Raw genomic sequence first — 15,321 nt, forward strand, 5'->3', positions numbered from 1 at the left:
AAAGGCAACAGCATGCCAACAGGTTTGCGGAGGCTCTAGAAGTGCTATCGGCACTATCGAGCTTTAGACATAGATTCGTGCCCTCCCTAGTAGACAACAGAAGTCATTACAACCTTGCAGCAGCTGATGATAATACCATGCATACATATTGCCCTCTCATGGCGGTGCAATGTACTAGGGTGTAGTTTTACTACATTTTCACAGGTTTTTTCTTTTTTTTTCACAAATAAAATGTTTCCTCGTAAAATTTCAAGCAAGATTCGTAAAATCGTAAGACTGCTCGAAATTTGTACATTTTACATCGGAAGAGTTGGCAGGTATTCTATGCCCACTTGTGCTGAGCTCACGAAAAGAATAGATGAACTTCAATCAAAATTAGGAAATGAGATCGATAAATTTAAAGAAGACATATTTGACAGGCTAATGGTAAAATTTAAGACTACTGGCATAGATTTTGGTGGAAAGAAAGAGCAGATAGGTAACCTTGTGTCGAGTGTTGAATTCCTCAACGACATGGTTGAAAAACTGCGCTCAGAGAATGCCTCACTTGCTAATGAAAACAAAGCTGAAACTGCAAAACGCCTCACTCACTACTGAATGCCAAGAAATAAAGTTGGAAAACAACACTCTCTCTCGCAAGCTGTCTGATCTAGAGCAGTATTCAAGGGCAAACAACGTCGAGATTAAAGGCATTCCATGTACCCAAGGTGAAGATTGCAGCCTAATCATACAGACAGTCAGAGTTAAAATTGGCTGTCCTGTTTCGCCCATCGATCTGGAAATCGTTCACCGCATTCCAAACAATGATGAAAACAACAAAAACATCATCGCCCAGTTTTACTCTTGAACAAAGAAAACAGACTTCGTCAGCAAGGCGCAAAAAGCGAAGCTTTGCCTCAGTGACATCGACTTCTTTCGACCAGTTGAGGACACTAAATTGTATGTCAACGATCACTTGACACTACAAAACAGAGCACTATTATCTAAGTAAGGCCCTGTCATTAAAGAAGGCTAAGAAATGGAAGTGCCTCTGGACAGATAACTTCCAGATTAAAGCTGGCAAGAGCATCAGCAGTAAGGTGTTTCACATTGCTGACGAATCTGACTTGGCTGTATTTCCTAAGCATGGTAGCTTAGGAAACTTTTCGGAAACTCACGCTAAAAACAAGAACGTCTGTGTATTTTTCAACTAGCCAGTTAAACAAACTAAAATATAATAGTTCATGGTCAGCCGTTCATTTTAACGCATGAAGCTTGCGCAAATACTATGACGACATGAATTCCCTTCTGCCTACGCTATCTTTCAGATTTTCCATCATCAGCTTTACTGAGACTTGGCTCTGCGATGACGACAAAAACTTATTTTCCTTCCCTTCCTACTAAGTCAGGACCGTCATTTTTCCATCTGATCTGAAACGAGCAAAGGTAACTCCAGTTTTTAAGAGAGGTGATCGTTCTTTACTAACAAATTCCTGCCCAATATGTATACTGCCATTTTTTAGTAAAGTGATTGAAAAGTTTATTATTACTTGATTAACCAATTATCTGCCTAAATTTATCAATATTCTCTCCAATTCTCAGTGTGGTTTTTATCCTGGCTATTCGACCGACCCTGCTCTCATCTCCCTAATGGATTGCTTAAGGGAACCTATTGATAAAGGGTATTTTGCCCGTTCAGTTTTTATTGATCTTACGAAAGCATTTGCCACTATTAACCATCACAATCTGGTTTTAAAATTGGGAGCTATAGACATAACTGGGACAGCACTAATGTTACAACGAACCTATCTGCAGGATAGACATAACCTAGTCAACATTTCGAATCTTTTTTTCTGAAGCTAAGGTTACTAACCTAGGGGTACTGCAGAGTTCTATTCTTGGACCTTTATTATTTTGAATTTACATTAACGATTTGCCTGACTGACTTCCTCACACTCTGTACAGTACGCCGATAACACAACCATTATTAACTACAATAAAAATATTTCGTCCTTGGTTACTAAACTCAATCTTGACTTAGCTAAAGTTACAAACTGGTGTATCAATAATAACCTTCTTATTATTCCCACCAAACCAAGTTTATTGTATTTAATTCCCCCCGGAAACCATCATGTTCAGTTCCATTGCTGAATCTTGGTTTTCAGTTTTTTTATTTCCTGTTAGCACTCATTGCTTACTCTTGGGAGTAGAACTAGACTAACCTCAAGTTTCATTGTCATGTCTCCCATATTAAAACGAAAATTGCTTACGGCATTCGGTTACCGATCAGAGCCCGCAAATTTTTTAACCGTGTTGCACTTGTCTCTCTATATTACGATTTCATACACTCACACATTAACTACTTGTTAATATGCTGGGCGAATACATATAATACTCACCTCAGTTCACTTCAACCTTTACAAAACCAAGCAATTAGAATAGTCACCTCTAGCCTCTATAATACTAGCGCTCTCCCATTGCTACACTCTCATAACATTCTCTCTGCCAACGAAACTGTGTTGTATAATTTGGGTATATTTATTTTCAAGTTATTGAATAATCAAGTTCCTGCATGTATAATTCCTAAAAGAGAGAGAGAACAACTTTAGCGAAAATGCCTGCAGAGTCGGTTAGGCTCCCTCCACGCAGGGAGGACAGGCTTTTACAGCGACGCGGCCACTACGTCAGTCTCGTGCATTGTGCTCCTCGAGGTCTTGGTTCCTCGCTACTTCCGCTAATTCCTAAAACATGCCTGATAAACGCCAATGTCACTAAATTTGCTTTAAACCATGATCTCATTTTACCTCAGGTGCACACCAACTATGGCAAACAACCAGTTCATTTTCCAGCTTTTTCATTATGGAATTCCATACCACTTTGCATCAAGACATCGCGTTCAACATTCATATTTTAAAAACATTTGAAGAATTTTTTTCTGACAGAGAATATTTAGCATTAACTTTCTTTTTTTTTTAACTCCTATTACTTTAACTATTCCACTGTTCTGGAACCTTTCTTCTTTATTAATGGTCATATATATTTTGAAGTTTTTTTGTTGTTTGTATTGTTGCATTAATGGTCATGCATATTTTGAAGGGTTTTTTGTAGTTTGTATTGTTGCATGTTCGCATGAAATTTTTTCTATTATTTGTTTTTTCTGTCCGTTACTGTTAATTTCGTTCAGTTCATTTAGTTTTACGGCATTTGCTCCTTGCATTTGTATAATTTCATTTGTTAGATTTATTGTAAATCCCAATTGCACAAGCATATCTTGTTTTGTATTCTCCATAACTTACTTTCTTCCATGCTTCCTTGTACATATATGATTTTAATGTGGTGCTCCTCGTTGCTTTAGAAAAAGCATACTTGTAATACAGGAGGTCCCGATACAGTCATCGACTATAGGACCTCCTTCTGTATATTATTGTTCTTTATAATCTGTAATCTATTATGAATAAATCAATTTCAATATCACCCAGCACCTGGAGTAGCATGCCAGGCAATCAGTCAGGCTAACATCTCTGGCATATCATTAAAGCTTGTATCTCTCTCTCTCTCATCTACTCAAGCCTTACTACTGCTATGTTCTGCAAGCACTCCACAATTCCCCTACCTTTTCCAGCAGGGCATGTGCTTGTACGGTGTCAGATTTTCGGAACTGTCTAAATCCGGGTGTCTTCGGCTTCTGCAAAAGCAGAAAAAAGAAATTTGAAATAAATTGCACAACATACCAAATTCGAAACATAAACACAGCAGGCAAGCTTCCACAGGCAACAGTAAAAGACTTAAAGCAAGGTCAGTGTTGGTGTGCCCACTAACAGTAGCGGAGGAAATGCTCTGAACAGATTAGCATCAAACGTCTTACTTCAGGCAACCGGTAGAGCTTCAGCGTACGCTGCATTGTCATGTTGCGGCTCAGGTGAGAGAAACGGACTTCTATTAGCTTGCGTGGGTTGAGTGATCTGTGCCAGTACCTGGGGAAACAGAAGTCTGAATTTCATCATCAATTTGCTAAAAGGCCACTACAAAAATGGTGCTTTGGAAGTACAGTTAAACCTTGATATAACAAAGTAAAATCGGCAATTTGCTTCGTTATATTGATATTCAGCCTTTTACACAAAGAAGTACAGTTGCTGATGAATATTTCTTAAATGGAAGGAGCTGCGACAATTTTCTAATTAGTGCGCAATCAGAAAAAGCAAATTTGAACGAGAAAGAATTCGTTTCGTTGAATTTGAGAGTTGGCAACAAAAGATGCGTTTTCATGATGCATCGATGATATCTTCACATCGACAGTACAAAGCGAAGCCAGCCATGCTTTTGGGTCCACTCCGCCCCCACAGCTCGCCCGCAGTGGGACGACGCTATCATGAAAAGCACTGGCAGCAGGGAATGGATCCTTCGTCTGCTTCTCATTTCAACGCGCCTCTGAAACTCAAGATAATGCAAAATACAGTGATAAATGCGCGAGAAGACAGCACACATGACGCCAAACCATCTCGGCATGCCCACTCTTTGCACATGCAGCAGATTATCTCTACAACAGGTCGCATGGACTGCATATGTGCTCAGCTGTGCCGACAGCCATGCACATCCAGTCGCACTAGAAAAGGCAACGCGCGACAACCTGCCCTTCACTCCCCATCCCCCTTCGCGTGCACTCGATCGCATTATTATCAGCAAGCTCCTCCCATTTGCCCTTGCTCGTGCGAGTAGACGGCGCTCATTAAGCTACCACCCTTCTCTCGGCTCACCCTCCTATGCTTACACTCAAACCCAAAGTATACAGTGCGTGGGCGCTATAGGATCTTATTGCACTTATTTAGACTTTATACGGAGCATGACGCTGTTGCACTTCAACAGTGGCTCTTGGTTGCACAGAGCATGATTTGAGGTGCATTCACAAGCAGCCGCTTGTAATTCAGCCATATGACTATTCGCATCTACAGAAGCTCCTATCTATTGGCTCAGTATTCTTTTTGGCAGTGAAATTTCATTACATTTAAGTTATGTACAAGCAAACTTCATTACATAGAGGTTCTAAATACAAGGTTTTCTATAAACAAGAAGTTATAGAAAGATAAATACTTTGTCACAGAGAATTTTGTTATAATGAAGTTCTTTATATTCAGGTTTAACTGTACAATGACATCATTAAAATGGAAATGAAACAGTAAGGGCAAAGCAAGACATTTAATCTAGAGGAAAGGCAGAGAGAGCAGGTGTCTTCCAGTCTGCAAGTCCACATATGGTAAAGAGGAGACCAAAGCAGTTGGATAAACCCTTTGTTGGACAACAAGAGATTGGATCGCTTTGTGCCTAAAGCATGAAAAGTGTGTTCATGATCACATATTTTCTATGAAAAGTCACACTGCGTGGGAGGAAAAAAACGGATGTATATACCCCACTATCCACCTAGGTAATTTTTTCTTAAGGAGGGCATTAAGTATCCTAGTTGCCCGCTTCTGCCTTGTCATGGCTGCCTGCAAAGGGATCAGAAGCAGCTCAAGTACACCAGTGCACAATACAAGCTACATGTGCATGTTTTTTCAAGGCGAAACCCTTTCTAGGCTCATGGTGAAGTTTGTGTCAGCAGACCTGAGGAAGAAGAGGTGGCCGAAGGAAGCAGATGCACTTCACGTCGGCTTCATCTTCCGTCAATGATTTCGCAGGGAGATCACCGAAAATCACCGAGATTTCGCTACCATCTCACGCGGCATTTCACTTTGCTGTGGGCGAGGCGCATTAACGGCAAACCCTCACTGTCCCATCTCCCAGTAAAGCATCGTCAATAGATGTGAACCACTTCTCCACATAAGCAGCAGAGCGGGCAGTGGTCAGGAGTGCGCCAAAAGTTCATCTTGCTTGGGTAGTTGTGCTGGGCGACAGGTGGGCGAGCTGGCAGCGGCGGCAGTGGACGACGGAACTGCGGCATTACGTGGCCCTGGCGCAGTCCTGGAGAGGGACCTTGACAGCGGGCGACGGCGGCATAGGTCATTGCTTTAGACTGGGGCTGCAAGGATTGCAGTCGCACCTCAGGAACTCCAAGTGATCGCTGAAGCTCTTCTTTGATGATGTTGGCGATTGAGGCCACTTGAGGTGGTCACTTTGTAAGGAGCTTGTGCGGTTCCTCGCGAATGACCGCTCTGATGGTCTCTCACAGGTCGTCGCTGCCGAGTGCTTGAACATCGGTATGGTTTGCGGTCAGTGTTCGGCAGTTATATTGCCTTGTCCACATATCGAGCATCTTTTCAATAGTGTTGTGGCCTCGAAAACAAATTCTGTGACAGTCTTGGGCAGGTTGCGTATCAATCAGGCAAATAGTTGTTCTTTCACTTCCCACATCAAGAACCAAACTTTCTTTTCTTCAGGCATGTCAGGATTGGTGCGGCAGAAGAGGCAAGTCATCTCCATAACAATTGCTATGTTCTCATTCGGCAGCTGCATGCATGTTTCCAGTAGAGCTTCGGCTCTCTCTTTGTGCAGGACACTCGTGAATCTCTATAGGAAGCCATTGCAGAACAGGTCCCATGTAGTCAGGGTCGATTCCCAGTTCTCAAACCAGGTCCTGGCTGCGTCTTCTAAGGCGAAGTACACATGCCACAGCTTGTCAACTGCTGAATTGGTCAACCCTTTCGTATGTTTCCAACCAGTTATCCGGGTCTTCAAATGATGGTCGGTGGCTCAGAAGGTCGGTGGCTCCCTGGCATGTTGCAGCACGATGGGGGACGCTGGGGCTGCCATTGGAGTTGTTGATTTGGCCACAATCTTCTTGGTTGTCTCAGGTAGAAGGCCGTGGCCTGGGTGCAGGTGTTGTAGCCTGCAGCTTGCATGATGGTCCAAGACAACGTTGGTGCTGTCTTTGCGGTCTGAGCTTGAATCACAGGTTGTCAGGGGTGTCCAGTACATGAATGCAAAGCACCTCCACCACATGTCACGTGGTAGTGACAGTCATGAACAAAGTAGCAAAACTGTAAATGGCAAAACTAACTCTTTATTGGGCGAACCTGTGCCCAGAAAAACAGGCTACACAAAGCACAACAATAGTGGCGAACACAGTTGGCGATCGTTGAAAATCTTATCTGCACGTCAAGCGCGTCGGTTTTTATACATGAGTCATTGAAGTTTCCAGAGTAATTGGTGGTGCCCACATGTCTTCCAGAAAGTACTACACAATTCGCATCGCTCGTAAACTCAGATTACATAAGCTACGATGACAACAGACAACGGATAGAGCCATCGATAACGTCAGAGAAACTTCTGATACCTGCAGGAGCGTTCTGCGCTGAGCAATAACGTTTAATATTTGTTGGCCAGTGAAAAGCGGCCACTGGTGAAAGATGAACAAGTACACATATCAATATCATCAAGTACATTTTCAATGAAAGAATATGATGTGGACTCTCTTAAACCGAACCTCAAGGAACCAGGGAAATTGGTTCCGTTTATCAGCAGTTCCATTTACTGAGAGACAAAGCTGAATACAATTGCATGAATACAAAACCAAAAGCCAACCATGAGGATGGTGTTCCGTATAAAGGGGCCCTGAACCACTCCTCGGACTTGGTGAAATAACATAGTCCGCTGGTAGCATATGCTGCTTTGAACATCTCAGCCAAGTTTTGCTGTCGTGCGAGTGGATCGCGAAGTCGCCTTTTTCTCAATCGCTCTCTTTTGAACATAAGGCTCTGTCCTCACTCGCTTCTAGACACACTATTTTGTCATTCCCTTAGATGGCTGCTATTGGCCGATAGCTGACATCAAGCTGTGGTCGGCTACATGGCGTAGATACCACGGCCGCTGCGGGGTGCCGCCACGAGTCCACTGGCTAAACGCACTGCGGCTCGTTGAGGACAACTGCATTTGACTTATGTTTAGCACGTCACAGTCACCAAAGGCACAAGTCATGACGTCTACGTTAAAGGGACCCTGAAACGATTTTGACGATTTTCTACAAACGTACTGAGGCGTTAAGAGCAGGTCCTTCTGATCATTATTTGACAAATCTAAGTGCTCCGCATAAAGCGTGTAATTTATTATAAGGCTTTAAAAATGCACATCGCTGCCGATCGCAGCACACTGCTCGGCGGAATTTTAAGCCGCCCCTACCCATACGACGTGAGTGGGGCGAGCTATCCGATTGGCTGACCAGGGCGCGTGATCGATAAATTTTCCAACTTTATGGTAAACAAATGATGTTCGTAATAGTTGGAATTTTACTTAATTTGTTTTTATAAAAAGAAAGTAACATAAAGAGAATGCACAAGAACAATTTTTTCAGTACACTTAAGCACTTCCGGGACACAGCAAGTGTCGTCTGCTTGTGTTACAACGTGCTCCGTCTTTTACGAGAGCTCTGGCGTTAGTGTCGGTTTGTCTTTTCGCGAGCGCTATGATTCCACTTTGTTGCGTTGTGGACTGCAAAAGTAGCGACTGGCAATATGTCAAGCTGCGACATCGTGTCCCTCTGCAAGCCAGTAGACGAGCGGACTGGCTGCAGCGCATCGCACTGCCGCTATCCGATCGGCGCCAGGATTTGTGCGATTGCGGCCATCACTTTACACTGGAAGATTACTAACGCAATAGCGTTTCGCGAGTCCGGTATTAGGGTAAACGCAAGCGCAAGGGGACAGGGCCTGACCGTGTCGCCTTGCGTGTGGTTTCAGGGTATGAACATAAGCGCAAATGTGAATGGTCTGCACGGTGCAGCCACCTGGTGACAAAGCTCAAGCACACACAGTAGCAGTAACAAAATGTAATCTTCTTTGCTGCTGGTGTAAATTTTTCGCAGGAGTGTAATCGTTAACACGTTTTTGTAAATGTTTAAAATGTTTTACACTTGGTTAGAGCAATATTAGCTCTTTCTTTGGCTGGTTAAGCTCTGCGCCACGAGTAGCTGGACCGTGGAGACCGATCAGGCAGCTCACAAACGTCTACGCTAAAGTTCCTCCATCAACTTGAGTTTATGCCTCCATCTTTCCATCGAAATATTCAGGTAGTGTGTGATTACCGGAATACCAGACACTTTCTGCGCTACGACAGAATGCTCGCAACGCACGCTGCTTCGATAGTTCTCGCTTGGGGTCGACGGCCAAGCAGCTAGCGGAGCGGTTTCTCGAGGGCGGGGGCGGGCTCCAAAACAACCGGAAATGGACGATGTGATGTCGCATCGTGACGCAGAACCAGTGAAGGCGGACCTTAGCCCCGATCGCTTGGCGAACAAGTTGAGGAGAAAAAGCATGGCTAGGGAGGAGGGTAACTTGTAATCGCTTGTAGCTCCATTAATATGTAACGCTTCACTTAAATTGTGGTGTGAATGTTCTACTTAAGCTGTACCCTACGCGTCTACAAAATTTGTCCGAACCGTTTCAGGGGCCCTTTAACATCCAAAATGAAATTTGAACTGAGTGCCACGGTGACATATAGAAGGCGGCGCATTATGCGCACACCCCACTGCACCGTAGCCTTTGCAGTTCAAGGCATTGAAGAAGGAACGGGAGCACAGTGGAGGCCATGTTTGATTGCCAGTAACTCCACTTGTGCTGAACACATTGAAGTACTTTTTGCGGCAAAGTATTTCTGAGATAGCCTATTTTCACTTCAAATGCCTTTCGATAAAAAGTGGTTCACGGCCCCTTTAAGTGATTTCCGTTTATCAAGATTCCACTGTAGAGGGAAACCGGCTTGGGCTTTTCTCGTGCCTTTAATCTAGTGAAAGAAAATGTTTTTAAAAAACTCTCCTTTCATTAATTTCGCAGTAACTGGTTGTTTACTAGAACAGAAAATCAAGGTTAGACTTCCGTTTCACGTATTTTAAGCTGGAACCACAGTACCGGTACATCAGTGGAATGACACAGACTTCCAAGTATTTCCTCATATTTAGGCCGTTGCGGTGTAGTAAAGGTTCTCTAAACATGTTCAATTCAGTCTCTGGCTTTTTTACAACAATGCAGTTTATCTTCGCCAATAAAAAACTGACTAGGTCCAGGCAGACACCATCAAAATTTATGAAGTCAAGGAGAGCTGGTGTGGGAACATCAAACCACTGTCACCACCAGTCTTTTGCTTTTGCATCTTTTCAGCTTTGACAAGCTTCCTCCTAAGGTAAGAATGGCTTTATTGGTAGTGTAGGAAGCTAATTTGCTAATACAGCTCAGCCAATTTTTCTCAGAGCAGCAAGCCAGCTCACCTGCAAGTTCCAATTGGTTTTGGCAAAACCACACCAGCTGTGTAGACAGCCTGGAAGATACCGCATCGGTTGACGCGCCTGGTGATCTCTCGGATCAGCACGGGGGCCACCCGCTTGGACCGCAGCTTTTTGTGCACACACAGGAAATTCACCTCAGCCATGCGCTGCGTGCTGCAAGCATTGCAAGCAGACATCCATAAGACGAACAAAGTACAGCCACAGCCGGGCTGAACAGCTAAACTTTCCAACAGACAAAGTGACATCAGTTGATTATCCTTTTCCAAATTCAACGTCGCTTGCTATCTACAAAAGGCTTGTAATCAGACAGGAGGAACACAGCTAGCAACAGGCACCCTTGAACAATAGTCTTTAAATATAATAAAACTAGCAATACAGTTACCTTCCATTACTTTACCTCTGACAAGACATGCAAGATTGGTTGAAATTATCTAGAGCAGAAATTAACAGTCTTTATCTTTGAGAAAAGGGAAAGAGTTGAACAGAGTAAAATTAAGCAATGTTAAATTAATGGAAGTCAACAGCAATAATATCCGACTTTATTCACTCAAAAAGAAAGCCTGTGATAAAACAAGAGCAAGTGAGTTGCCTACTCTGCCCGCACACTGGTCTAAGAACAAATACTTAGTGTAAAAGTTGTGTGCCTTCATTTATATAGTTCAGTTTGATTATGCAAGCTCAGCATGATGTGCAAAGTTCAAATGATCTAATGTTCAAACAAAAACACTTTTTAAGATGTATTGGTGACGCTGATACATTTATTCCCAATTAAACTCATATCAATTTAATAAAAGTTTACAACAATGTCATTAGCATTTTTTAGTCATTATTTTCAAAGTTAATAATCTTTGATACACTGTAAAGAAATGGAGAGGTCCAAAAACACAGCAGCATGCCAGTTTGCTCAATGCAATTTGCATATCCTTATAAAAAACTGACACCAATAAGTTTATCAAAGAGCCTAATGTGTAAGGAAACCAAATAGCTGTGTGCAGGTACCACTCACTGGTTGTAGATACGTATCGTGGCTGGTACAGCACTGATGAAACCCACGAGCTTGTTGCTCTTGACAACGCGTACACCACAATGCCAGTCAGCAGTCCAGCCAGGAGGCTGTAGGGCCCTATGAATGTCAAGAACAAACCATCAGATAAGCTTGTTCAAGCAGCTAGAACCATGATTACAGAATTTCAAGGTAATGAAAGTTTCCTTTTAGTATTTAATAAAGAGCATACCACACAGCTTCCAATATCGAGAGAAAGTGCCGAGGGCAAAGTTGTTCCTACATAAAAGGTCTCCGTAACCACTGTCTTCTGCTTCAAAGGGTTGCAGTTTCGGTGGGTTGGTAATCCATGTTACTGTAAGCCTTAGCATAAACTAAATGGAGGCGCGGGAAAAGTATGCTTACGCAAAAGCCAAGCTCTTAGTGGCACCACCAGGGATAACAAACCACAGTGCAGGGCACAAGTAATGTCAAATCAAAAGCAAATCTGTGTTGTGTGTGTTGATGCAGATGAACCTGTTGATTTTGGTTTTGTAGAATCTGGTCTTTCTTTTCAATGTGGTGCACTACCTCTAACAGTGCCATTGTATCAGGGTGAATCAGAAAGTATTTGCTCATACCTTTTATTAGCCAAAGTAGGGGACATACAGGTAAATACAAATATGCATACTATTCTACGTACTTCACACTATTTTGCCACATAGTCCTCACACAGCTTCAGACATATGTCCCATCGCAGCACGAAATTTGAGATGCCCCTGTCATCAGTCAGCAACGCACGCGGCCTCCCCAAATGCTCGCTGTCAAGCAAGTTCTTCATGGCCATTTGCGAACTCACAACTCCACCACTTCCCACTTCTCGAAGCAAGACACCTTTCCTCAAACGTGGGCTGCACTTCCCTGTGGATTCCTATGGGCATTCGTCCCTTGCTCCATAGAAAACGAATCACACTTCATTGCTCGTGCACCGTGGACGTGTGAAGCACAACCGCCATCTTCAACAACTGACCGCAGCACCGTGCCATGGAGCTACTGGCAGATAAGCCCGGGCCGGTCCAAGAAAGGTCCACCGATGGGAATAGATATGTTGACTTCACATTTACAGCCATAATTTGGCTTAAAAAAAAAAAAGGAGAAGAAGAAAGAAAGAAAGAAAGAAGAAGAAGAAAAATATAGGGGCAAAGACTTTCTGATTCGCCTTCATAGGTCTGGTATAGAAAGTTTTGTAGCCACAAACTATTTGGAAAAGGTGACGTCCATGTGTGCCATACATCTCTTTTTCCTTCTGCATCTAGTTCACATTAACTCTTACGGGAGCTGCTTAGCATCTACACTACCAATCTGCACAAAGCATACCCACGCTCGGCTTGGCAAGCTTATCCCACGAGACATGAGTGTAATCACAACAACAAAGCTGTCAACAAAGGGATGTCAGAATATTCAAAATTTTCAAATATTATATATTTAATACAGTCTACGCTCGTTGCAACAAACCCGTGTACAACAGACTACTACTGTACAGCAGACGAAATTAGCGGCAATTCAAAATTGAGTGTATAAAATGCACTTTTGCCGTGCTGACACGGGCTGACTTGCGAGGGTCAGCCGATGATCGCAGCTCAGTATTGCACACATGAGGGAGGAACGCAAGGCGTAAATGTGTTATCTTCTTTCGCACGCGTAAGGCACAGGGAGGCGAGAGAGAGGGGGTTCAACTCCAATGGCTGCTGCTTAGGGCACAGCCACCGTATCTTGAAAGCGATCTGCGATGTGAACAAAATGTGCGCCCGTACGGGCCTCATCTTCAAAGTGATCTGCGATACGGACAAAGTGTGCCCAGTGCCGGTAGCTTCGTATGCGCTGTGCTTTCGACGTTTAGTTAGCATTGAAGCAAGAGACCGCACGAAGGTCAATTCGCTCGCTCCTGCTGCGGCGCTTATCTTGCTTAGTTTGCTATCGCAATCGATGCTTCGCCTTTCGGGCAATACTGCAAAACAGCATTTCCTATGGATCTGAATTCATCTTACTGTGAGAGCAGTTACTCCACTGTTTCTCCCCAAATGCCCTCAACACTGTGCGAAACTCCTACAATACTAAGGAGATTATTTACCCGAATCTAATGTGCACCTTCTTTTTTAAAAAAGGGGGGGGGGGATTCGAAACGTGCCTGCACATTACGATCGGATATGAAACCAGAACCACGTTCATAGCATTGACAACAGCCTACCATTAGTGCCGTCAGACTCAGTGTCATCACCATCACAAAGTGGTGACAGAGCACGATTTTGTGAAAGTTGCTATTCATTCACATTGTGCTAGACTAGATCTTGAACAGTATTTTCAACTAATAACTTTTGGAGACACTATCTCTTTCGTGAGTTTTGTGCGACTCGCCTCCAAATACGCTGGTGTAATCGGCCGCCAGCATTTGTGGTGCTATGCCAAGCTCGCTATCTGTGCTGTTGCGCCCCAAATCGGCAGTGCGCATTCTTTTGGTGGTTCCACTAAGGCAGCCCCCTTCATCAGCGCCCGCCTACCTGGCGACGGGGGCCGATACCGACTGTGACAGGCAAACAAGCGGTTCAATTGGAAGCGACACTGTAACAAGCATGTGACGCCCCTCGGGCATAATCTTCATTGGCCTGCCAGGCTTAGTTAGGCAACATTGGTCACCGCACCAATAAACACCGGCGGTCAGTCATCGTTCGTCACCACCACGCTGCGGAGCGTCTGTCTAACGGAGGGTGCCTCGAGCCCTCCCTTATTCATGAACCCGGGTGAATCGTGATACTGGCGATGAGGATGGGATACGAACCCACTCAGGCAAAGCCCAACTTGGACGTTTATTGTTGACAAACAAACTGGGGGTAAGGGGGTGTAACAAGCATGTGATGCCCCTCGGGCATAATCTTTGTTGGCCCGCCAGGCTTGGTGGCCTGCCAGGCTTAGTTAGGCAACATTGGTTCCCGCACCAATAAACACCGGCGAGCACAGCTCCTCGGCGGTCAGTCATCGTTCGTCACCACCACGCTGCGGAGCGTCTGTCTAACGGAGGGTGCCTCGAGCCCTCCCCTTGTTCACAAAACCCGGACAGATTGTGACAGACACCATCTGCTGCTTTCCATGGAAGTGGTAATGAGTGCGAAGAGTAATCTCCTGACCCTGACAAGATGACTGCCATGGAGAGCAAGGAACCCAGTCGACAACTTTCATGGGGGAGCATGAACTGTTTCGTGGAAGGAGCGCGAACGAAATCTGTTTCCAGATTGCCTCGTCCTTGCTTCGAAGGTTGGATATCAGAGGTGGAGTCCTGTGAACTGTACGACCCCTCTGATTGGCCAAAACAAGATCATTGAATTCCCTTGTGCAGGAAGAAGAGCGTTTTAAAAGTGGAGCTTTGGTGTGCTGACATGTCCTGACGTCTGCAGACATGTGTGTCCTGACTAGAATCTGACTACTTGTTTCAATATGTAAATAATGTAAAATAAACCCTTCTCACTCCTACTCCCAGACGTACTCATCCGTGTGCCCGAAGGATTTCTTGCCTAAACACTACCCCGATTTCCAACAACGCACAGTGCCAGGAATGCTGTCGGATGCATACCGTATTTATTTGTTTGTAAGACGATCACAATTATAAGGTGAGGGTGCCAGTTAGAGGACCAAATAAAATAAAATATCGCGTTATAGTGTGTCTAGAAGGCATCGCAGCACGCACTGCCGTGAAGCCACACCTTAAGGCAAAATTTGTGTATGTGGCGGGGGGTGACTACGAGGTTAAAGATTCGGGAAAAAAAGCTCGCCTTATAGTCGAATAAATACGGTACTTCGACAAGTACGATGCTGAGTCTCGCAAAAGTGATAGTACCACAACAAAAAGTGATTGATAGAGAATACTGCACCTGTGGGCTTGGTATTTACGGCCAATGAGGTGCAAATGGTGACTATGATGTGCCGCTTTCATTATGAAAGCTAATTTTTAAAAAAATTTACCCTTCTGGGTAGGTAAATTCTGCTCGTCTCGTTTTTTCTGACTGCGAATATGGGGACATGCTATATTTTTACGTTATAAATTGTGCGTGTGTTACATTCAGTTGCACGTTACATTCAGGTGCACTTTTATTTTCTTACT

General features: G+C 44.0%; 1 protein-coding gene across 2 annotated transcripts in view; it reads right to left on the minus strand.

Moving 5' to 3' along the window:
• The window catches only part of Nmt (N-myristoyl transferase), a 79,935-nt gene that overhangs the window by 44,948 nt on the left and 19,666 nt on the right, over positions 1-15,321 (minus strand). For both annotated transcript variants that reach the window (XM_050190098.3, XM_050190097.3), the window contains exons 6-9: positions 11,193-11,309; positions 10,169-10,339; positions 3,845-3,953; positions 3,593-3,664 (exon numbers count right to left, since the gene is read on the minus strand). In XM_050190098.3, the coding sequence (XP_050046055.1) occupies positions 3,593-3,664; positions 3,845-3,953; positions 10,169-10,339; positions 11,193-11,309 (469 nt within the window). The remainder of the gene's footprint in view (positions 1-3,592; positions 3,665-3,844; positions 3,954-10,168; positions 10,340-11,192; positions 11,310-15,321) is intronic.

Source organism: Dermacentor andersoni, chromosome 2 (genome assembly GCF_023375885.2).
Source record: "Dermacentor andersoni chromosome 2, qqDerAnde1_hic_scaffold, whole genome shotgun sequence".
In the NCBI taxonomy this organism is placed as follows: domain Eukaryota; kingdom Metazoa; phylum Arthropoda; class Arachnida; order Ixodida; family Ixodidae; genus Dermacentor; species Dermacentor andersoni.